Source organism: Pygocentrus nattereri, chromosome 4, assembly GCF_015220715.1.
Source record: "Pygocentrus nattereri isolate fPygNat1 chromosome 4, fPygNat1.pri, whole genome shotgun sequence".
Classification (NCBI taxonomy): domain Eukaryota; kingdom Metazoa; phylum Chordata; class Actinopteri; order Characiformes; family Serrasalmidae; genus Pygocentrus; species Pygocentrus nattereri.
Window position 1 is genome coordinate 34,907,800 of NC_051214.1, and position 24,136 is coordinate 34,931,935.

At 38.8% G+C, this 24,136-nt stretch overlaps 3 protein-coding genes across 7 annotated transcripts; 1 reads left to right on the top strand and 2 right to left on the bottom strand.

Moving 5' to 3' along the window:
• cipcb (CLOCK-interacting pacemaker b) lies at positions 1–8,063 on the bottom strand. Its single transcript, XM_017683403.2, has 4 exons — positions 7,765–8,063; positions 5,882–6,028; positions 5,612–5,787; positions 1–5,078 (listed from the first exon to the last, which is right to left on the bottom strand). Exons 2-4 carry the CDS (start codon positions 5,988–5,990, stop codon positions 4,221–4,223), a joined length of 1,143 nt encoding a protein of 380 aa, XP_017538892.1. The 5' UTR covers positions 5,991–6,028; positions 7,765–8,063; the 3' UTR covers positions 1–4,220.
• Positions 8,064–8,684: 621 nt separating this feature from the next.
• Positions 8,685–19,951, bottom strand: pgfa (placental growth factor a). Of its 5 annotated transcripts, none has more exons than XM_017683470.2 (8): positions 19,781–19,951; positions 15,123–15,156; positions 12,969–13,151; positions 12,529–12,608; positions 12,406–12,435; positions 12,241–12,312; positions 11,381–11,487; positions 8,685–9,038 (listed from the first exon to the last, which is right to left on the bottom strand). In XM_017683470.2, coding segments are annotated over exons 1-8 (567 nt in total). In that variant the 5' UTR covers positions 19,783–19,951; the 3' UTR covers positions 8,685–8,979. The 5 variants fall into 5 exon arrangements, with proteins under 5 accessions (XP_017538959.1, XP_037393952.1, XP_037393949.1 ...); XM_037538055.1 differs by having other exon boundaries at positions 12,969–13,165; XM_037538052.1 differs by lacking the exon at positions 19,781–19,951 and adding an exon at positions 16,844–16,930 and having other exon boundaries at positions 12,969–13,165.
• Positions 19,952–20,838: 887 nt separating this feature from the next.
• LOC108411676 (zona pellucida sperm-binding protein 4-like) lies at positions 20,839–22,676 on the top strand. The gene is made up of 8 exons (XM_017683369.2): positions 20,839–21,168; positions 21,275–21,462; positions 21,539–21,636; positions 21,704–21,861; positions 21,936–22,128; positions 22,203–22,350; positions 22,419–22,494; positions 22,565–22,676. The coding sequence occupies exons 1-8, from the start codon at positions 20,862–20,864 to the stop codon at positions 22,633–22,635; spliced, it is 1,239 nt and encodes a 412-aa protein (XP_017538858.1). The 5' UTR covers positions 20,839–20,861; the 3' UTR covers positions 22,636–22,676.
• The last annotated feature ends 1,460 nt before the right edge of the window (positions 22,677–24,136 follow it).

Sequence of the window (24,136 nt, forward strand, 5' to 3'; positions counted from 1 at the left end):
TTTTCCCACATATTGAATTTAATGAAAATGCTTTTGGGCACCTTGAAAAAAAATAAAACGGTAAACAGATACATCTTAAGACTCTTGTTTCAGCATTGAATTTTCAGTAAGGTCTAATCTCACAAACTAGAAAACAAAAAACGATAGAAAGGGAGACTTTAATTTGGAATTATTTGAATCCTACTGTTAACATACTGTGCTGAAATCCTGAACATCATTTGGGTTGTATTTTTCATTCCCACACATACTAAGATGGAAGACTAGAGGAGAGCATTTGTATTCATCTTACATGAAACATGGGATGTCTTTACACTACAGTTTTTATAAATGCAAAAGCTTTTAGACAGGAAAATACACCTCATAAAATATAAATCAGTTTAAAAACAGAAACAAGAAACAAAAATAGGTAAATAGAAGAATGCAGCTGCCCACGTATTATGCAATGTAATGAACCTAACCTTTGCACACAAACGTTTTAAAGACAACTATAAAAGAACAGCAACAACAATAAAAAATTGCATATTGCCAAGTTACAAGCCAGAACATTTGTAAAGATGTATTAAATCCCAAAGAGAAGGCCTTTTGGCTTTAAAAAGAAAAAGAATGGTGCTCCATCAAGCAACGATACCACTATGGCACTAACTGTGCCAATAAAGGCTCATCAGTTCTGAACTGCTCTGCTCAGTCTTAACTGAGTAAGCCATGCTTTGCTGTAAGGTTATGATGGCTCTTAAGCACGAAGTAACAGGTGGTAGCAGAACCACACATTCACAAAAAATCTTGTTGTTTAATGTTATGAGACACTAATGTGCCAAGGAATTTTTGAAGCTAGTGGGCTTTGGAGAACAGACAGTAAATGCTATTTTAACCTCTCCAGAGTAAACTGGCTAAAGAGTAGCTAAATCCAAGCATCAGAGAAGATGCAAGAAGCAGGGTTCACCTGCCTAAAGGAAACGTTGACAAAGTACCAGAAAACACAAAACATGGGCACATTCACAGCGGCTGCTCATGCCACCTTTTGACATACAAAATGGTCCTCTTACTGTTCTGTACAATAGAGTTTTGAATGATTATAATGCTTTCACCTTTCCTTAGCCTTACAATGAGAGACACTTGGTTATGATATTGAAAGCAATGTTAAATACCATTGCTGATGGCAAAAGAATGCTGCTACCTTTAAAGTGGAAGAATTTACAGTCTATAACTCTTGGAAAATGATGCCTGAAATATATTTCTATAAAAAAAAAAAACTCAAAAAGTCACACAAACTAGTGGTTAACATGTAGCTGCCACAAAAAAGCTTAATTACCACTTCTGACAATTATTCTTGCTCACAACAAAGAATAGCATTTACAAAATCAAATGAACCTTTAAGGCCAAGATGACTGTAGTTAGGCCTCAGTAGGTCCTAATGATCCCTTGTGTCATGACAGATATCCAAACCACTGGATACGGTTTATAAAAACAAACAAAATCACTGCGAATTATGACCCGATCCAGTGCATTCCAACCTCTATGAATCTGAAGAAGATTAATGCGTCTCTGAATGCACACAACCTAATCTTACATCTAACATGATAAACCCATCTACACAGCGATCCTTGAAGGCAGTGACTTCTGCCAAGAATGACATGAAAATGGCTCTGAAATTCTTCCCTTCTAAATGCAAGGGGGAAAAAGCTGACCTGCATTAATGAATACATGCCAACACCTGCTCCCTGCACTGTGATTCACAAAGACTACTTTAGATATTTTTGATTATCAAGAAAGGCATCAAATGTGCCGGTCATCATATGCTCACGCTTTTTGCATGGATGCTATCAGAGTTTTTTCACTGGCTATTTATGCTAAGGACAACCAAATAATATCCATGATGATAAGAACATTTAATCATAAAATTCCTGCAAATTGCTTTTGACAGAACAAATCTTACATTTATGTGTAAGTGTTGTCATATATACTTGTTATTTGGTAAGTTTTTCACCAGATTTTCAAATGCTCTGTAAATAGGCTGCAGGTAAACCAGACAATATGATAGCTTTGGAGAAGGGTATTGCATTTTTTTAATAAAAAGTTCACAAAGAGTTTAAAGTCGGATTCCTCTCAAGTACTATAGAGTGAAGGCAAGAAAGGCAAAGTTGGAGAGAGTACAAGCTAAATGTCTTACAAATGAGAGTTTGAGCCTTTAAGTTCAATATATCCCATTTAGTTTGTGCAAACAAGAAAACAACAGAAGAAATGTGTATGATGCTACGGCTTCTGAAAAACAGATTCAGAAAGATAAGCTGCAGTGACAGCAGTGAATGATTTATTTAAATAAAAATAGCAACCGAGTTACTATCTAAAAATCATTAAATATATTCCATGCTTTAATCAAAAATTGGGCAGAAGCTTATGAGTCACACATTTTTTTTTTTACTATACTTTTACTCAGTCACCCAAGACACATTTATGGACAGCAAAACAGACATGTACTGTTCTCACCTTTCCAAACCCTGTGGTGACTGGGAACACACAAGCTACACTAGTTTTGTGGTACTACCTGAAGAACAAAGTATCCAATGACTTCTAAGCTTGTGCTAAAGCCACATCAGGATGTCAGATGTACCCATCTATGTAATGGGTAAATGAAGCTATGTGAAAAATGAATGGCATTAAAACGATCTTCTTTCGGCTGCTCCCTTTAAGGGTCGCCACAGCGGATCATCTGCCTCCATCTTGCCCTTTCCACCGCCTCCTCTACTTTTACACCAAAAACGATGAGTTGCAAAAACAACGAAGACTCCAACAGCAACTCTATACGCAATTCAACAATATGAAGGCAGTGTTCCTCCACCCTGGTCCTGGAGGCCCATTACTCTATATATTTTAATGTTTTCCCTGCTTAAAAAACACCCACTTCAACTCAGTAAGGGGTTGTTAATGAAATGATTAGTAAGGATCTGGTGTGCTCTGAGCAGGTAACTTCCAAGACCAGGATTACGAACTACTGGTCCAGTGGTCTCTAATCTTATCTGCAATGGGCCAAAATGGATTCGTGTTTTCATTGCAAACAAGCTGGAGAATAAGACTTGCACCCCTGTTCTAGTTTAAGGCAAGAATTTTAGAAAGAAGAAATATAGTAGTTCAGTTTGGCAACTAACTGCAGCTACAAGCTTTCATTCTTGTTAGCTTTTCAGTTCCAGTGACAATTCAGAGAATTCAAAACCTGGTCTAAAAAGCTATAATGAAAATTTATTTGGTCAAATTGGACCTGATGTTTGTGACCTCTTTGGCTCAGCTGACTTAAACCACAGAATATCCCAAATGTACAAATTGGGCCGGACATAATAATGATATAATAATTAAATTAAATAATAATGCACCAATTAAAATTATAATATTAAAGCTGCAGCAGAGGATAATCGTAGATGGTTTGGATTTATGATTTGGATTTGTGCCAAGTCTGATGTCTCTAAACGTCTCTTGAGAATGAGCAGACTCAGCGTGGGTAATAACACCATATGCTAGTTCCACTGGTTCTTTTTTTCAGCATTGAGCTGGTTTTATAAAAAAATGAATTGCTATGCCACAATTGCTCATTTTTGTAAGAAACGGTGGCTTTGTGCTAAGATGAGATCCACTTTCACTTTTACACAACTCCCCTGAGGGAACCTCTACTGTTTGTTTATGTGTTATCTTATTAATCTATCCAATTTAACTGTTAGCAAGATTAGATGTTTTAAAACTGCTATTCTGCCACGGGTATGCTACATTCATCTCGCTGCTAATATTATGTTAGCTTGGGAGTACAGCTATGTTATTGAAGAAAATAAGCCCTTATGAATGCTTTATGAACTCACTACAGTTACGATGTGTAGAAATTACTTTCAGAAAACTCATCTTCCCAGACGCAGATATATCTAATAATATTACTGTTAATTCCATCTACTGTGCATCCATTAAGGCTGCTGCTAATTCCCACTGTGATTCTGTCTGATTGTATCAGACTGAGAGAACCAAAATTGTTCTCTCATTTCTCTTCATTACTTTTGTCTTATTAGCAAGAGAAATATTGCTCACATTAAAAGTTTTTAAATCCTCTTGCATTTCTTCAATATTACAGGTGTTGGCAGGTATCAAACATTGAATATATTAAATTTACTGTAACTCTGATAAAAAAAGATCAAAAGCAAGTAAAGGCAATGTAAATATCAGCTTTAAGAATCTGAGCCTGTGTTTTAAGTGTCTTTCAACTGATCACTCTGTGTCTCTGCTTCATTGTTTACAGTCTGATCTTTTTCACTCTCCTCTTGCATACTTAGCTGTAGTTTGCTCCAGATACGAAAGTCTCCTGTCTGTAGTGCTTCCATGAAAAGGTTTGTGTGTTCGCGAAGCTGATCCAGCTCAGCTTGGGTCCTTCGATTCTGTCGAATCAACTCTTTTGTGCGCAGCGTAATGTCCAGCAGTCCTGATTTGTTGAGAATGTTGTAGGTGTTGCAGAAACGCTTCCTCTTGTTGCTGTTGTCAGAATCACTGCTTTGGCAGGTGCCATCCTTGGAGGCTCCTTCTGGCTGGTTCTCTAATGCCTCGGCATGCATGTCTGTGAGTGCCGAGGTAAGCTCCAGCCTTCCGCTAGCTGGCCTTTCAACACCAGAGCAAGTACCAGTGCTGGAATCAGTAAGTGTCGCATGAGGCTGAGGCGAAGCTGAAAGATGCCTGGATGGTGGAAGTTGGTTTGGTGTTAATGAACCAGAAGAGGCACTACTTTGTAAACCTTGCTGCTTGTCCCCATGAGGCTGATCCTGGCTGTTGGAAGATGAGCTGCAACTCTTCACAGAAGCAGTAGTGCTGGAGCTGCTGCTACTGCTGGTACAGTTACTTCGTGGACTGTCCCCAGGGTGAGGAGCAATTTTGGGATAGGATTTCAAAATGGGGAGGTACTTCTTGTGCTTACGACGTTTGGTAGGAGGTCCTTTTGGCACCGCAGAAGCTCTCTGGGAGACCACTGGTTGGAGGAAGACTACTTGGGGTTGCTGAACAACCTCAACTGCTGGACTGAAACCCCAAGGCTTCAAAGAGGAAGTGTTATCACCAGACTGCCCAAAACAAAAATTAGATTCAAGTTTGGTGGATAATCAGTCGGATATATAACTGATTAAACTGTTAAAATTGCATAGAACTAGAGTAACGTAGAATGTGGTGCTAATGGGAGATTATTGCTGTAGGCCTGCACTTTGCCGCCTGGTGACATACTGCATTTTCATTTGTTATCAGTACTGCACAGGATAATATTGCAATAACATTATACTGTTCAGCCATGGCCTTCTTCCAAATAAATCATTACATGTGCTTAATTTTCCTAGACGTGCAATTTGCTTCTAATATGGTCTGCTAGCGCTGTAAATCAGTAACGATCTAGCAGAAATTACATCTGCCATATGGACACATAAACGTTCCCTTCATGAACAAAACTGGCAGAAAAGAAAATTGCTACAAAAAATCAAATGGAAAGAGGTTGCTTTTTTTAATTATCCATGTTTTTACCCTTAATACAGTGATACCTGCAAATGAAGTATTTTGATTAAGGCACACTGTACCTTACAAATAACCAAAGGGATTTTTCTTTTACCTGTTTGAGAACAACATTGTTCATGATGATCATTGGTGATAGACTTTGGAAAGATCTCCCCATAACAGCCAGCTGAGAAGCCTGGGACCTGGAACCTCCCACTCCTGGTATTAATGTTCGAGCAGCATCTTCTGTGTCCGTCTGGTCAACTGTACTCAGATGCTCAGAACTAGCATCTACAAAAAAAAAAAAAAAGAAAAGAAAAAAAAAGTCTTAAAAAAGTAGCAAAACAACTCAAGCTTTGATAGAAAAATATTTCCCAATACTGACCTGAGAAACCAGAATCCCTTTCTGAGTCTGGTTTTAACTTCTCCAATCTCTTGATTTTGGACTTGCCCATAGTTCTCATGTCACCATCATCTTTCATCTTCAAGCTCATCCTGACTCCACCCTTTGGCCCTGTCACACCACTCTCACCTGCCATAATAGGGAGGTAATGAAAGAAATACAGTAACTTTTAACTGCCTTCACAGCTTTCCAAGAATAGTTTCTCAAAATACAAATGGGCAGCAAGGAACAGACTGGCTGAATCATTTCAAAGATATACACAGCCTGGAAAAACATGCAGTCAGTAACTATGCATTAAACTATGCAAGCATTAAAACCCCAAGGTGGAAATATCTTTTAAATGTAATTACAGCCATCATGCTACAATACTTTTATAAAACCACATCAGGATTAACATCCATCTTCTTTTTTTTAACTCTGCGTATCTACAATTCGTTCACAGTGCTGTTCACAGTGTTGTGAAATTATTTAATGTAAAGAAACTTCACCAACAAACCACTCCGAATGCCTTTTTCATTTGAACTATCTTGACAGATAGACATAACAAGGTGAAGAACTAACACCCTATTACATAATGAGACAGCTTTTTCTGTGATTTTAATTAAAATATAAAAATAAAAATATATACAAGGGTATTGATGACTTTAAAAATTTTAAATGGCTTAAAATTTCTAAATTTAAGAATACATTGGTATTTTCACATTATTCCTATATTAGTGGCACATTGGTATTTACCAGAGACTGCTGGCTGGGTGTGTACTGAGCACCTTAACCATAAACCAGTGTCTCAGCATTCAGCATGATAAAATACTAAACTTATGTCCTAACATTTGACAAACAATAACAACAACTAATGCAAAATCTACAGAATCTACATCGGTAGTAAAACTTTCCTACATGAAACCACTGCAAAAAAGATTAAGTACTTTATTATGAGACATCTCATTAGGATTATGTTTATCAATTAGGATAAGACCTAATTGTAATCGGTGAAAATACGGCCACTACAACATACAAACAGCGAAAAACGCAAACTGTTAAAATAATCCCACTCAATACGGACTGGGTATAGGCAGAGTTAAATAAACCGCACGATACTTCGGTGGGGGTTGAAATGCCACGAGCGGATTAAGTTAGCTAGCTACATGGCTTTTACTAGGTGAACTGGAGCAGCTCGTCAAGGTTCTTGGTCGTTTTAAGACTGATCGATCGAGCACACATTGGGGAGAAAGTAAAATGAGGTTTATTAATTACTCATACGTCTCTCACTTTGCTCCCACTTGTGTGGGATTACAGTTACTATCGATAGTGGCGTTAGCTTGCTGGCTAGTTTGACTACTAGCTAGCTACTCTTTCTGTCCCCACAAGACTGTGAACACTTCGGGTCAGCGGTGCACAACTCCGGCCGTAGAGGGCCGGTGACCAGCACAGTTCGGTGATTTACCGACCAAGACAAATCTGATTGCATTTATCTGTGAATTGGCAGGTTTAGTATGTGTGTTTAAGTAGGGAAAGCTCGAAACTGTGCTGGACACTGGCCCTCCAGGACCGGAGGTGGGAACTCCTGCTTTAAATGTAGATTCAGTGGTTAGCTGTATTTACGCCATATAATGGTTAACCTTGTCGCTGGCTCATACAGCCAGGTTATCTAACCTATTGTGGTAGTGTGGAAATATAACGCCAGCGACCTTGTTGACGTAGCTAGGTTGGCTAGCCAGTTAGCTAGCAAGCTTTGTTACATACGGCTGTCTGGACCAAGAAGCGAATATAAGCTTCGCGGTCTGGCCTGCAGCCTGGAATAAACAAAACCCTTGCAAGATCGAAGAAGTGATGTCAGTAGAAACTTAGCTGCTTCTCATGCCTACCTTGTTTTTGCGTGTCTCCGTCAGCCAGTCTATCGCTCGTCGCTCACGTAAACCTCGTCGAGAAAATACACGATACTGTACACGAGACCCGAGCGTAACGTAGTTGAGGTACACCCCTGTCACACAGCCCCCCACATGCCGAGGAGAGTGAGTATAATTCAGGAGCGCCCGTCCCCGCCTTTAGTGTGACACCAACCATGTGAATTAAGTCATAATAATATTTATTAAGTGTTTCTCGTTTACAGACATAATGTATAGACGAAAACTAGCCCGATTTTTTGGCGTCTTTGTTTTAAAACGAACCTTTTTTGGAATAAATGGGCGGGGCAGTCTTGGTGACGGTTCGAGGGGAAAGAAAAAATACGTCACTGTCCGTGATTGGCTGTTCCCACCCACAAAAACTCGTCCTGCTCTCCTATTGGCCAGAGCCAGAGACGTGAAGCTAAAAAACGTGACAGCGCCGCGATTGTGTGGCAGTCCAAGAACATTGTGTTCAGCCGCATAGTGGCGTCATTTAGCGACGGGCTGAAGAAAGTGAGATGTGGAACAGTACAAGACTGTATTACATAACAGTTCCGAGGCATGGCCTTAATTTAACCTTTAAGTAAAGGCAGGGCCACTGGCTAGCCTACACGTAATCTCTTTGGACTTCAGGCTTTTCAGTAGGGATGAAACTGAGCCTCATGAACGTCTTCATGAAGATGTTTCATTATTGTATTCATTTGAACACAGACATGCCATCAGAATCAGATCGAAGACATTATATTTATTCCAATAATACTGTACGTACACCACAGCTGGATTCAGATATCATTCCAATGATGCAGCTGAAAATACTGCACAGGGCACACAGGGTGACAATGATAACTAATAAACACCAGGCATGGATAACAAAGGGGCAAATGAAAGTCTGAGCCTCATCACAGTATTCACTTTTATGATCTCTCAACTTGTAATGAAGTTATTTGTCTTTTTCACTCCCACAACATTTCCCAATACAACAAAAGTATTAACCTGATAACAAAACAGATAGGATTACAGTAATCTGAGTTTGTCATTCTACCCCTCCCAGAGATTGTGTTCGTTGCCAGGGGAGGGTAGGGCAGGGCATCATCCCAGACACAGATGAGGTCCTTATCATCATTTATGTCCCAAATGCACCTGCTTCTTGTCCATTTTCAGGAAGCCAGAGTTCATGTCCTTGGTTTTTTGTATTTAGGGTGGAAAAAGAGAGGGACTGGAGATTCTCCTGTTAGCTGATATTATTAGTACACCTACATAAAACAAACAAAGCTTAATTAAAAGTTTCACCGTATCACATACATGTCTCAATATTTCTCATTTTATAGCAATACCAAAATCACAGATTAAGCTAATTTAGATTTTTGCAAGAATCTGACTATGCTTATGTACTGGTCAAATATACACAATTCCAACTTTTATAGACTCCTGCTAATCCAAGATTTCTTCTGAAATCAAGACTATTAATAGGGAATTTGTCCCTCCTTTGCTGTAATAACAGTCTCTATTCTTCTGGGAAGGCTTTAGACTAGATGTTGGAACATTGCTGCGAGGATTTGATTGCACTCAGCCACAAGAACATTAGTGAGATCAGGTACTGATGTTGGAGACTCTAGCTGACGTTTAGCATTGAGCATGGTGATCTTGTGTGTGGTTCAGATTCTGCTTTATTCTTCAGAATTAAACAAGGTAATTTTGTTACTATCAAGACTGACAATTACAATTTTGCAACAGAGGGTTAAAGTCAAATGAACTAATCAGAACTGGTGTCTGAGAAGAGGTTTTATTGGATTTTGACTTCCCAACAGATCTATTGCAAAATATTGTTATTGATAAGGTCCTTGAGGTGAATCACTGTTTATGCCATTAAGACAGTATGGACTACCCCTTCAGTTACCTGCTATTATGGTTTAAGCTTTTGTCTGGTGTGATACTCTTAATCTAAAACTAACTTTAACTGGTTTGTTAATTAATATGCTATTACATTTTCAGATAATTGTGTTATATTTGAGAACTGTTTACAATGGTGGTAATAGGAGCCAGATGTCTTAATTTAGTATCTCTAAAAACACATTTACAGAAAATTATTACATGAAATTGTTATAAATTTTTTGCCTGATGCCTGAGATATGGCTTTACAATAGTTTTGCAATAATCCTTTGACTTAAAATGTACAAAACCTATTGAGGGCAGAGAGATGTTTGGTGATGAATGGCAAAAAGTACCCAAAGAAAAATGATATTTTTTAGAGTTACCCCTATTTTACTATTAAGCATTATGTATAAAACTCAAGAGGCACATGTAGGTTCTCTTTCTTTGATGTGAACCAGGGGTCGCAATGTCTACCATGCAAATAAAGCCATGCTGTTCACTATCACCACCACTGTAGAAGAAGTTTTACTCTGTAACTTCCTCTAGAATGAACCACAGGGTATCCCACAAAGCGAGCTAAATTAAATAAGCCAGGCTTTTTTCAATAAGCCCTGATAATAATCTGTGTGAATTTTGGTTCCAAGAAAGAAGTTAATCTTAAGCCCCACTCAGTCACCATGAAAACATTTGGACAAACCTGCTCTGAACAAGGCTAATGGTGAGGCTTAATGTAGCCTGATCAATTCTGTTGGACAAGCCGAGGACATCATAGGCTCACTGGCTTAAAACAATGCCCTTGAACTGAGTTCCGCCTCAATGCTGTCTGATATACTGCTGTGTACAGAGCATGCTATATTTAATATTTGACTATGAATTTATTGTGGGGCTTAATAAGATTTGCCATTATGGATATATTTACTTAAAAAAACACTATTAAACAGCCAATTATAAATTAGCATGTCTCAATACACTAATATGGAGAAGATACAAAAAGTCTTTAACTGCAAAAAGGTGACAGAGTTTTTATTTGGGGTTTTTCCAGGTAAAAACCTTACAGAACCCTAAAATATTAGTCACTATTGCCTGTGTAAATGTAATTGTAATGATTACTCTTGTATGTATATTTTCTGGCCTACTGTGATGAGCATTGTTTTTCTGCACACACCTTGTTCAGAACATGCGCTCACTCACTTACAGTCCAGATTTAACCACCTGCAGCATTTCCAAATCACCCAACAAAGAGGCCGAGACACAGCCTATGCATTTTACAAAATGTGGATGATAATTCTGTCAACTGAACAGTGGAAGGATCTTTTAATAAAGCAGTTAAAGATCACATGGGTGGTAGAGCTGTGAGGCACATTGATTCACTCCCTAAGATTAACATGCAAAACATTTTAAAAGAAGTACATTATATTAACAAGAGGAAACTTTTTTTCATTAGTTTTTTTTGTTCAGCATGTGGAAGGAATAAAGCCTCAATGTTCAAAATGATCATATAATTTACACCTACAGCCTTCTCAGGTTTTCTTAATTTCCAGCTCCAGCTTTTTAGTTTTCAGTTGCAATTTTATTTCTTTTTTAGCAGACTTTTTAAAGCCTTCCGAACAGCTGCTTCCTCTTGCTGGTCCTGGTTGAATTTCCAGAGGATAATTAGCACCACTGAACATTCCAGGGTCTCACAGGAACATCACAGTCATCACAATGTCACAATCACACTTACAGCGTTTATAAACTCTATGTTGAGGAGAAACAGGACAGTCAAGACATTTCCCATAATTGGATTTTTTTTTCCTGGGGAGAATGTCTGAAGATTTCTCCATGATATTTCTGAAATGATAAAATTATTATCTAGATTTTCACTCTGACATGGTTCACATGTTTTACACATGCTGTTTCCAACTGCATCATTTAAATGGAACAATGAATAAAAAGGATTTTAATATTAAATACCACCACCTTAACTGTAAATAATAAATCATTTGTCCAGTTCTGTGAGTCACACAGTGTATAGAATTTTGTAAAGTTGTAATCTATTATACTATAAATTTCAAGTTATGTTCAGTGATTAAAGTATTATTTGTATTAGGCGTTAATTGCCTAAAACAAACTAAACATCTGTGAATGTTCACTGATAGTTTTGGACAGTAAATACAACGGCTATATTTGTGCTGTAGCCTACACATGGCGGCTCTGAATGACTTGGTTTACACTGTAACAACGAAACAATGCAAACCAATTTAGGAGTCGGTGGAATTGCCCTTGTATCTGGACTCGACTGTCTGGGCTGCTTAAGTATCGCGGCCACGCGAAAGAGCGATTACTGAATCGCGATTTGAAGTAGAGCGAACGTTTTGCACCTGGATTGTGTTAGCGAAGCCCACCGTGCCTGGAGTGAACTGGGAGGCTAAATTAAGCACGGCTACTTCAAAATATCGTGGCTTTTATAAGATCGCTTTGTGGATTAGCCACCATGTCACATCAACCCACTCTAACTGACTTTGTTTATATCGCCAGGACTAGAATTTCCCTTACAACTAATTCATGTCTCTAACGGCCAGCAGAGGGCAGTTCAGAGCTTACTTGCCACAATTTGCTGTTCTCTTCTTTCCCTGTTTTCCTTTCCTTCTTCTGTGTGGGCTGCTTAACTTCTCTCTGCAAAGGCAAAAATAGTCATAGTTGTTAAACTAACGTGGTTTAGTTGGATTAGATATCAGGAATATATGATGAGAGCAAAAAAAAAGAAACCTCAGATTTCTATTGTGATTCCTTTTGGGTCTAAAAGTAAGAAAGAGCATGACATCAGTGACAAAATTCACAACAGTAAATCTCAGTAGATGCTTTTCTCATTGAGCTGCTTGGTTTCCATACCTGCACTCACAGGAGTGGTGCTCCAAAAATGAAAGCTCCACATACTGCCTGGTCCTCTGTGATGGGCTTATTTTCACCAGCTAAAACAAAAAAGAGAAGCACAGAATGAACCTATATTGGATCTTTGGATACAGTAGTGAAATGTTCCAGTTAATTTTCGACTTTTTGGCTGAAGTCCTTGGGTGCAACATGTTGGGGTTATTGTTATACACAGTGACAAAGCACCATCCAGTGAGCCTTACAATTTGAATACATGATCATAAACTGATAGAGAGTGAGTACCATATATTTGACCATAGTATAACTACACATCACATTGTTTATGTGATTTTGATAACTTATATGGCTTTGCATTCACCAGTCAGTAAGATGGTGCAGAAAAGCAGTGTTTGTACTTTTAAATTTTGTCAGGTATCCTATTAGATGTCAAAAAGCTGTACCTGCATTGTAATATTGTGTGTAAAAGTAGGGAAGCACTCTAGTTTCTCATCATTACAACAGCCAGAGCAGCGTTGTAGAGGCACACAGCCAGGACTGAATATGTGCTCCACACCACCTGGGTACTCCTGCTCCACCGCTACCATCTTCTCCAGAGAGCGACACAGGCTTCGACTCCACACCTCCTGAAACAGCAACACTACAATAACAGTATAAATATTTTTCAGCTGTAGTTTTCTCCACTTTTATCACTGACATGATATGACTGATATCAGTCATAAAGTATATAACTAAAAATGAAGTACAATATCAAGTACACAAGCAAAGGTTCTCAAATCCAGTCTTAGGGACGCATTAGCCTTAAACAAGGGAATTATGCAGATTTTTCAAAATTTCTGTATAATTGAATTATTGAGATGTAAACAAAGTCAATAAGAATGGTTTGATGTGAAATGGTTCACTGTAGAGAAACTTGCTGACTGAGATTTCTGTACAGTGATGGTGATCAGAACCAGGGGTTGCAATGTCTACAATGTGAATATGGTAATTTTATTTACCATCAACGAACTTGCAAGTGTCTGCTGGGTTTCTCTATGTAATCTTGATAATGGTAAAATACTGGTAGATCCAAAAAAACATACCTTTTTTGGTTATTATTTTACCTCCGAACACCCTGCATGGACCTCTCAATGAATACAAAAATACATTTTGGGCCAAAAACTTCTCTCAAAACTGTTTTTCAGCAATGTTTCAGCCATCAGGCAGCATTTTCATAAACATTTAATGTAGTACATTTAAGAGCGGGAACTTTTAGTGGCTTCAGTCTTGTCCCTGTCACTACCACTGTGAACAATTCTGACACGGTAAGTTTCTCTAGAATGGCCTACCTGGCCCAGCATACCTGATCCAGCTCATCATAACAGTGATATAGCAAATACATCACATCACAATACTTGTTACATTTAATACATATCACAATATTTAGTTTTTCTGAGGTTTGTAAATGAAGTGGAACTGCAGATGAGTGGTGTCAGATTTAAAAAGACTAAAAAGGGGGACAATAATTTTAAATAAACTATTTAAGAACAGGTAGAAACTGGTACAACTGATACTGAACATCAGCTAATACAGATCCTGAGATTTTTTCTTTAAAAACTCCTAAACTTCCTATTGGGTTATTTTTAATTGAAGCACTTCAGGTGAGTATCTAAAAGTAGGCTATGATACTCAAACTACTTGAACACTGTATTACCCCACAGTAAAAAATACACTACTGTATCTTTTGCCCAGAGGTCCACTTTTTTGTATGGCTTTATACACTAAAAACAGTCATAATTCATTTTTACATGTTCTGACCTCTGTTTATAATTTATAAAAATAAATAGGCTTTTTTTATTACTGTGCCTTTAAGGCGGATGTAAAATAGCTCTGCTCTGATTGGATGCCCTATATTGTGCCTAATTCAAAACATTGTCTGGACTGACACACTCTTTATAATTTCAGTGTGAATGGATTTTATTCAAGACACCACAGAAACATTTTTTTCAAAATGGGCTGTTTTTGCAGCTTGTTCATTTGTGGACTATATGTTCACTGATGGGTTAATGATACATTACTTTAACAGTGTTCATATAAGCTAATAGCTTATTATTTATGTGTTACCCTCAAACTCCCAAATGTCTTAAAAACATACATATCTAAGTAGGCTAAACTGCTGTGAGCTGAAAAGAATCACTGTCTAAAAAGCAAATTTTTCCTTTTTTTATTTTTCTGCATCATTTGAATGGAGCAGCTGGTCTTCACATTTTGTGAAATGCTTGGAATTAAATCTTTTTTACATAAACTTAGATTAGAGGTTAGGAATGATTCTACCCTTTCCTGTAAAGTTATGAAGATCTTTGTTTTTCTTTAGATAGGGATGATGTGTAATTGTGTTGGTTTTTGTGACATCACAAGAACAATCAATTCAAATTGGGTTTTCTTGGGTTTCATACTTTTATTTGAATAAAAGTGAGGAAATGTTAGTTTTCCATGACACAAGCCCTCTAAATATTGGTTCTGCTTGGAGCGAGCTGCAGTAAATGTGTTAGAGAAGGGATCATTTTAAGCAGTGCATGGTAGTTGGTGCCCAGAACATGTAAAAGCAAGACATTTACCTTTAGAGTGTGGTGTGCCAAGAGAAGTTGAGGCCTACAAAACAAACAACAAAAAAAGGCAATAAAAAGGAGCTTCATGGACAATATCTCAAACAAGATATGTTTATTTTCGTGTGCATGCACTTTGACTCATGGAGGCGGGGTGTCTCTGTGGAAAGTATATGGGCACCGACATCCTCTGAGTGGGAGATAATAGAATTAATTTTGCAGAAGGGGGAGGGGAAAACCTCCAGAACAATGTCACATCGCTGATTGTCCTTGTGCACTGAACCGAGTCTGACTCAAGGGTTCCCAGTATTGGCCTGTGTATCCTGTGGATACACTTGGCTCGAATCCATTGTCAGGATAATTTGCGAACAAACATGTAGAAAGTGTAAACTCATTAGGGCAAGTGGGCCCTCAAATTGCTATAAGTGAGGAGCATCAGGGGGTTGGAACTAATATTAGCTGGAGGACGTGAGAATCCCAGCCACACTCTGAAAAGCAGATTGTACTGTAAGACAAAAGAAACAAAATAGGCCTACAGCACATTTACACATCAACACATACAGGGGCTCGGATTGACACTGGTAGAACTCCATGTTTAACTCCATGATTGATCCCTGACTGGTGGACTATAGACCTGATAAGACACTGATGATTGCACATGATGGTCCAACTTGTTTACTGTACAGAAACTAATAGCCATTAGACGCTCACAGAATGTAAATATCTTATGTGGAGAATTTAACTGCAGGGTTTTTGGAAATGTTGTTCTGCTGATCCCTGTTCCAGACTGCAAAGAGCGCATTATGTCCATTTATACCACAGCCACACCCAGCTTTTTGATAGTGACATAGATAAAGATTAAACAGCACATGAACACACCATATAAATTTAATCTCCATTAAGATATGAAATTATAGTCTGGTGCTAGGTGATAAAAGTCATGGTGACTCATAAATTAAGGGCAGCCTGTGCAAAAAGTGACAGACTAAACACATTTAAACTAATTCAGCTACTTGCTTACTTGTTATGTTACAATAAAAATATTTAACTAAAAGTAAACGTAGTTCTTACTGTAAGCTATGAATAAGCCGGTTCTTCCGAATGCAGAAACATGAAGTCTGTATGTTTAATCCTTAAACTCTGAACACTGCTCATGAATTATAAATGAGATTTCATCACTTTTATTCACCAGTACTCTCTTTAAAAAGATGGTTCTTCAGGGGTGCTTCAGCAAAGAAAATGCTTCTTTATAGAATCACGAACACTCATAAAAAAGGGCTGCAAATTATATATAGAACCTTTTGAAAAGGGTTCTTCTATTATTACAAGCTTGACATTGCAACTATAGAAGAACCCCTTTGGGTGCTGAATAGAACCCTTTTCAAAACAGATCTTTTTAGAACCATATACACAATCTCTATCAATTCACATATTTTAGAATTTATTTGAGCAAAAAAACAAACAAAAAAAACCAAAAAAACGACAAAACATAAATAAACAAATATATAAATCGCTTTTGTATTATTACAATACAAAAAAAGTCTACTGTAAAAAAGGGCTTCACAAATAAAATGTATGGTTTTAGAATTTTTGTTGCTTAACGTTGTATCGATCCAATGAATAACTGAATAAATAATTAAATAATACACTAACAGATTAAATAACAGGCTAATGAATTAATGAATTAATAAGTAAACAGACACATTAATAAATAATGATTTTAACTGTAGTACCTGAACATGCAAATACAGCACGAGCGTGGCGAGTATCCGTGCCAGACTGACGAAACTGTTCATGTCGAATCAAAGGGCAGCTCTCCAGAGGCTCAAAGTGAAAGGGGCGAAAGTGCGAGCATGCCGGGTCAGTCCCAGACTGAATATGCTAAAGAGCGTTTAACACCATCCCTCCGCTCTCTGTACCCTGTTAATCTGCCGAAATCCACTCAGGAGGACTGTAACAAAGCGGAATGCATCCTGAATGTGACTGGAGTGATTTAAAGGCGTTCGCACCTAACTCACGTCTTTATCCCCAAGTTAACGTCTCCTAATGTAAAATGCCCTGCGGACCGGAGCCGCCTGGGGAAACCCGGCCAAGCCCACATCCCTCACCCCCGCAGGCCAGAGCGAGCCCACTGCAGGGTTAGAGAATTCACCCTTCAGAGAGTGACATGAAACGCTGAGCTGCCAGTTCCTCCATCAGAGAGCAAGGAGATTCATGTATGTTCAGAGGTTTGTAGACACCCTCCCATCCACTGCTTGAAGGGGTGTTCATAGGAAGTTTGTCCCCCATTTGCTGCAGTAACAGCCTTTGCTCTTCTGGGAAGGCTTTACATTATATGTGGGAAAATTGGGGTGAAGACTTGATTGCATTCGGCCACAAGATCATTACTGAGGTCAGACACAGATGTTCAGATACAGATGAAAACTGGATTGCAAAAACTCTTCTCCAACAATCTCAAAGGTGTTCGACGGTGCTCTTTCACTTCAGAGAACTCAGTAGTGCTGTGGGGCTTAAACCCCTCTAGCTGACACTTGGCGTTGGGCATGAAGAATACATACCCCTCTAGCCGACACTTGGGCATGGAGGATTAAGGCTCATCTGCTCCAGAGAATAACTATAAAATTATTATAAATCTAAATTTAAGCCAATCGCCTATGCATTTGACATGCAAATTTTCACTTCAAAAACCGTAGATTTACAGTGGCCTTAATCATGAAGTCTATGTAATCCACCCTTCCTCTGAATTACCCAGTGATGGATTACTTCTGAAAAGCACTCTGTTTCCATTTACCTCCTTAGATGGTATGTGAGGGTGATTGCCTGCCATCCACATCTTTGCGCTGCTGTGTTAATCATTGACTCTTTTTGCCCCCTTGTTTCACTGAAAGGAAAATCTGATGCCACAGACATAAACAGATTCTCCTTGTGATGTTCAGAACTCTGGAATGAAGGAGTATTCCACACTGACATGTTTTAGGGGAGCTGCAAGGTGATAAGGAGGCCCTGGTTTTGTCAAGGAACATATAAAGAATGCTAGGAATGTAAACAACCAGGAGGAGACTGTGTGTACTCTTCAACTTAAAGTAAATGTAGCTTTCACCGAAATAAGCTATGAATAAGCATGTATGTCTGAACGCAGAAACATATAGCCTGTATGTTTAATCCTTAAACTCTGAATACTGATCATCAATTATAGATGATGCATGATGATTCTAAATGATAAATGATGAAAAGGGTGCTTTAGCAAAGAAAATGGTTCTATATATCTTTTGCATGGTTAAAGCATTCTTTGCCTTATGAAGGAATTTTTCAGATTAACAGAGCCTGTGCTGTAAATGGTTCTGTATAGAACCTTTTTGAAAATAAAGCACCCAAAAGGGTTCTTCTATTATTACAAGCTTCACATTGTAACAATAGAAGAAAACTTTCAAAAAGGTTCTATATAGAACTGTATACAGCACATTCTCCATCAATCTGAAGAACCATTTCATACTGCAAGAGGGTCTCTGAGAGTTCATGGTTCTATATAGAACCATTTTCTTTGCTAAGGAACCCTCAAAAAACATCTTTGTTAAAAGTGAATTCCTCCAATTTTTCAGTGTCTGCATAGTGAAACAGTTAAGATATAAACAAAGTCATTTACAGTGCTTTGATGTGTCATTCTCAACGTACAGAGTCAGAGTTGTTCACAGTAGTGGTAGACGTTTAGTGTTTAAAGCCTATAAAAGCTATTACACTAAATGGCTACTAACACACTGCCTGATACCTGGAACCTGGAACATGGTTTACGATAGTTTTGAATATATTTAAAACACACATATATGGTGGACAGATACACATGGGGGGTTACTGGGCAAAATAGTATCCAAATGAAACTTAATTTTACCACTATTTTGTAATGATCAATTACATTAAAACCCCAGAAGATAGATATATATATATATATATATATATATATATATATATATATATATATATATATTCACTGGTCATTTTGGCTATCAAGTAAAATAGCTATATCTGTGTCACAGACATTGTGATCCCTAGGTTCTGTCATCACCACTGTAAAGAAAAGCCAAGTCTGTAATGTTCTCTTCAGTAGACCATTTCAGATCAAGCCACTCTGTATGACTTTGTCAAGGACTAAATTATGTAGAAAATTAGAACCGTTACACTCAAAGCCATTGATGAGTGTACCTGTTATGTGAAGCATTCCGAATGGCCAAACATGTTGATGTACCGAGGGTAGAGCACTGGAGAAAGACAGTTGTGTCATTGGTGCTGACAGTGAGTCAGTCTGACAGGAAGGGGCCCAGCTTTGAAATCTCTTTGTGGAATTTACCCAGTTTGTGTTTTCAACATTATGCAAGCTATCACAGCACTTGTGTGGCAGGATAAATGAACGTTTACAAACTCTACAAGTGTACTCTGTGACCAGTCTATTCCACGTTATTGAAATAGTCACTTTATGTGACAGTTTAGGTCAGGGGGTCCAGTCTTATCTGCAAAGGGCCCATGTGGCCGCATATTTTCATTCCCCCACACCATCCCTTTGTGGATGAGATTGGACACCCCTGGTTTAGGTCACGCAAGTGAGAAGAAGTGGGTCCTCAATTCAAAACTCTAATCGAGTATGATACATTTGCATGAATAAGCACAGCATGGCTTACATTGATGGTTCTTGACCCTGCTTCTGGTTTTCCTTGGGTTGGAATCAGTGTGTTTGAGCATAAAAACACAACAGTTTGGTTTCCTAGAAATGGATTAATTATAGTTTTAGAATAAATTGTAGTGCCATTTCTGGATCACAATTGTAAATTCTTTTATAATACAAGCATAGGTTTAATCTGTGTCTGGAAAACTGGCCTTAAAATATGTTCTCCAGGACAGGAGAACCTTTAGTTAAAGACTTTAGTCAAAGACATGCTCCTGGTGATTCCCCTGTTCCCAACACACCTGATCCAACTAATCAGCTCATTATCAAGCTCTTCATGAGTTGACGTGGGTGTGTTGGGAGCCTTACGCATGCAAACACTTAAATGTGCAGGGTAAGCGCTACTTAAGATAACTTGTAGATTAAAGGCCCTGGGTAAATTTGCAGTCATGGAGAGACTTCAGCTACTAAACTCCAAACCAAAGCAAGGAACTTTCTATTCTTTCTACAACTCCAACTTTTCCCAGACTGTAGAATGTTAACATGTCAGTGGTTCTCAGTCCTGCTTCTGTGGTACCGCTGCCCTGAATGTTGTACTGTTTTCCTGTTCTAACATACCCAGGTCACCTCAGGAAGGGCTTCTTAATTAGTTCATTAGGTGCATCCAGTGGAATGTGTAGGTAAGTGGTACTCCAGATCCAGGAGTGAGAACCACTGCCCTCCATGGTTGACATGTGTGTCCAGGTATTTTTTAAAGAAGAAATCAGATTCTTGAAATAATTTTCTCTACTCATGTTTTTCTCTCATAGAGAGAAAAAGTCAGTCTCAGATCCTTTTCATCTTCTATCTGATGAGTTAGAAAATAGAATATTTCACAAAGCAGGATTTCTCAGTTAGCTGGATAACTTAGGCCCAAAATTATCCAGCTGACTGTGAAATACCCCCAGGTCCTACATGTGATGTTTTTCACCATCAATTATGAAACCCCACCTTCTCCATTTAACACTCATCAGGGAGGGGTGGAGTCATCATTATGGAAGATTACTCAACAGAGTATAAACAGTGATGAAAAGGTTTCAACATAAGCACTTGGCATAATGGTAGAAAGCTGCAATATGTTGGGCTTGGTGGCACTTTGTTTGCTTTTGTCTGTGTGCCCTGGAGTGTTTCCAAAACAGGCATTTCTAGGCCTGAGACCTAGAACTTTGTCTTCTCAGAGGCATGCTCAACAGTTGCCTGATACAGTTCAGTCACAGCAGCCAGTAATCCAAGCAGATGCTTCAAAGAGATGTGCTGTGAATGTGCCTGACAAAGTGCTGTGTGGGCAACCTGACATCAGTGCTGTTGAGTGTGCAAACATAAATTGCTGCTTTGATGGGCAACAATGCTACTATGGGAAGGCAGGTAAGGATCATGCAGTACAACAACTTCACTCTTTTAGGGAATGCCAAGAATTCTGCATGGGCATGGTTTAATACTGAAACACTTTCTTTACATTTTATGTTGCTAGTTACTGTCCAGTGCATTCGAGATGGCCAGTTTGTAGTGGTGGTGGCTAAAGATGCTACTCTGCCCAAGTTGAGCTTGGATTCAGTCCATCTGTTGAGTGGAAATGAATCCTTTTGCAGCCCTATTGAAACCACTAGTGCCTTTATAATTTATCAGTTCCCTGTAACAGCTTGTGGAACAAAGGTGTCTGTAAGTATTAATTTGGGTAGTCTGTGTAGATGCATGGTCTTTAAGTGGTGCAAGTCATCTGTGTTATTGTTCACAGGAACAAGGTGGTTACGTAGTCTATGAAAACACAATGACCTCTTCTTATGAGGTGGGGGTTGGACCCCTAGGTTTCATCACAAGGGACAGCCAGTTTGAGTAAGTGACTTCATTTGCTTGTTCTCAAACGACCAATTTACTACTGACTCTGCCTTTTCCTTTTTAGGCTACTCTTCCAGTGTAGGTACTCTAAAAGTGCAGTTCAGGCACTGGTTGTGCAGATCAATACCGTTCCTCCACCTCTACCAGTGGCTGTTCTTGGACCCCTCAGAGTGGAGCTTAGACTGGGCAGTGGACAGTGTGCTGCTAAAGGATGTGTGGAAAGTAAGCCATTGGTGTGCTTTGTCACAAAAATACAGGGTTTTGTATTTTAAATGTCATCCTGTCATTCATTGCAGGTGATGTGGCATACTCCTCATACTACAGTGAGGATAACTACCCAGTCACAAAAGCTCTGCAGGAGCCTATATACGTTGAAGTGCGCATTTTGGAGAGAGCTGACCCCAAAGTTGTCTTGACTCTGGACCGCTGCTGGGCAACATCAAGCCCTAACCCACTCAGCCTGCCACAGTGGGACCTTCTGATTAATGGGTATGTAGCCTAAAGCTGGCTTGCCTCGAATCCCCCTTCACTGGTGTTCTGAATTTAGCTCACGATGTTTGTAGGTGCCCTTACCAGGATGACCGATACCTGACTAGCTTGGTTCCGGTCAACGACGACTCTGGCCTTCAGTTCTTCAGCCATTACAAGCGCTTCATTGTGAAAATGTTTACTTTTGTGGATCCTGCATCGCTGATCCCACTGAAGGAAAGGGTATGAGGCTGCAGTTTCAATATTAAGTGATCTACACCACTGTCCTGCTATAATCTTTCTTCTTTCAGGTTTTCATCCACTGTAGTACAACAGTGTGCTATCCAACAGCAACAGACTCCTGTGAACAAAGATGCAACCGACAAAGTGAGTTCTTCAGCTACCTTGGTAAATGTGTCTGAACTAACCATTTGATGAACATGTTCTCTTTTTCCAGGGAGAGACATCTTCAGATCAACTAGTCTGGATGATGTGGTCTCTAGTGGTGAACTGATAATCTCTGTGTAAATTGTTTTTAAATAAACCTAAACTGCCTCTTGTCTGCACTACAAGCTTGTTTGTTTCTGGTTCAAGAAACTGCACATCTGAACTAGTTATTGGGAAACCAGACAATTTCTTGATGGCATTTCTGCTGGTTCAGGTTGCTGGCCCACATCTTAAACTTTGCATACCACATGACTGGCCTGCCATGATGTTGGACAGAGGGTTTTACGATTGGGGTCACAAAGCAGCTTTTCAGAAAAATCTATGTCTAAGCCCCCCATGAGCAAGTCCGTATTGACTGTGGCAAGGAAAACTTCAAGAGAAACTTTTGAAAGAAACAGAGACTCAAAAGGGAGTTTCCTCCTGTGGTTGAGCTTGGATAGCAAAAACGTGTTGTGGTTGAGGTACACCTATGCCACAAACGGTTTGGCATCTACTGCTTATGAACAACTTTGGACAAAAGTGAGTGCAAATGTTCATGTTCCCCATATGCAAGAATAACTAGGTTCCTGGTTGCAGTTACTTGAAAAGATTGCTAAACTTCAACAGATCCGTATGAAATGACTGTAAATGGTTAAACTTTATTTATTTTTTTTTGGATAGGATTGTTAAATATGAAGTTCTAAATCTCTTTCAGAGGGCAGGGAAACTAAATGTGAAACACCATTAGAATAAAAAGTGAAATGCTTCCAAACTTGACCTTTAACAGAAGAGCATGTCATAGCCTAACACAGAAACCTTACATGAACAGAACGGTCAGAAAAAATATTTATTCAAAACTAGGGCTGTATGATATATTGATTTAAGGCCAAACAATAAAAGTAGGCATAGGTGAACATTAACAGACTGCACAGATTCCAGAACACTTTACTGAAAATGATAGTCTTTGAAAATACACATATACAGTATCTCACAAAAGTGCAAATATTTTATCTTTTCATGGGACAACACTATGGAAATGAAACTTGGATATAACAAAGTAGACAGTGTACAGCTTGTATGGCAGTATAGATTTATTGTCCTCTGAAAAGAACTCAACACTGCCATTAATGTCTAAATAGCTGGCAGCACAAATGAGTACACCTCACAGTGTAATGTACAAATTGTTCTCAAAGTGTTAATATTTTGTGTGGTCACCATTATTATCTAGCACTGCCTTAATCCTCTTGGGCATAGAATTCACCAGAGTTGCACAGGTTGCTACTGGAGTCCTCTTCCACTCCTCCATGATGACATCACAGAGCTGGTGTATGTTAGACAACTTGCACTCCTCCACCTTCTGTTTGAGGATGCCCCACAGGTGCTCAATTGGGTTTAGGTCTGGAGATATATTTTGCCAGTCCATCACCTTTACCTTCAGCTTCATCAACAAGGCAATTGTCATTTTGGAGGTGTGTTTGGGGTCGTTATTGTATTGGAAAACTGCCATGCGGCACAGTTTCCAAAGGGAACTATTTCAGAATGTCACAGTACATGTTGGAATTCATGTTTCTCTCAATAAACTGCAGCTCCCCAGTGCCAGCAG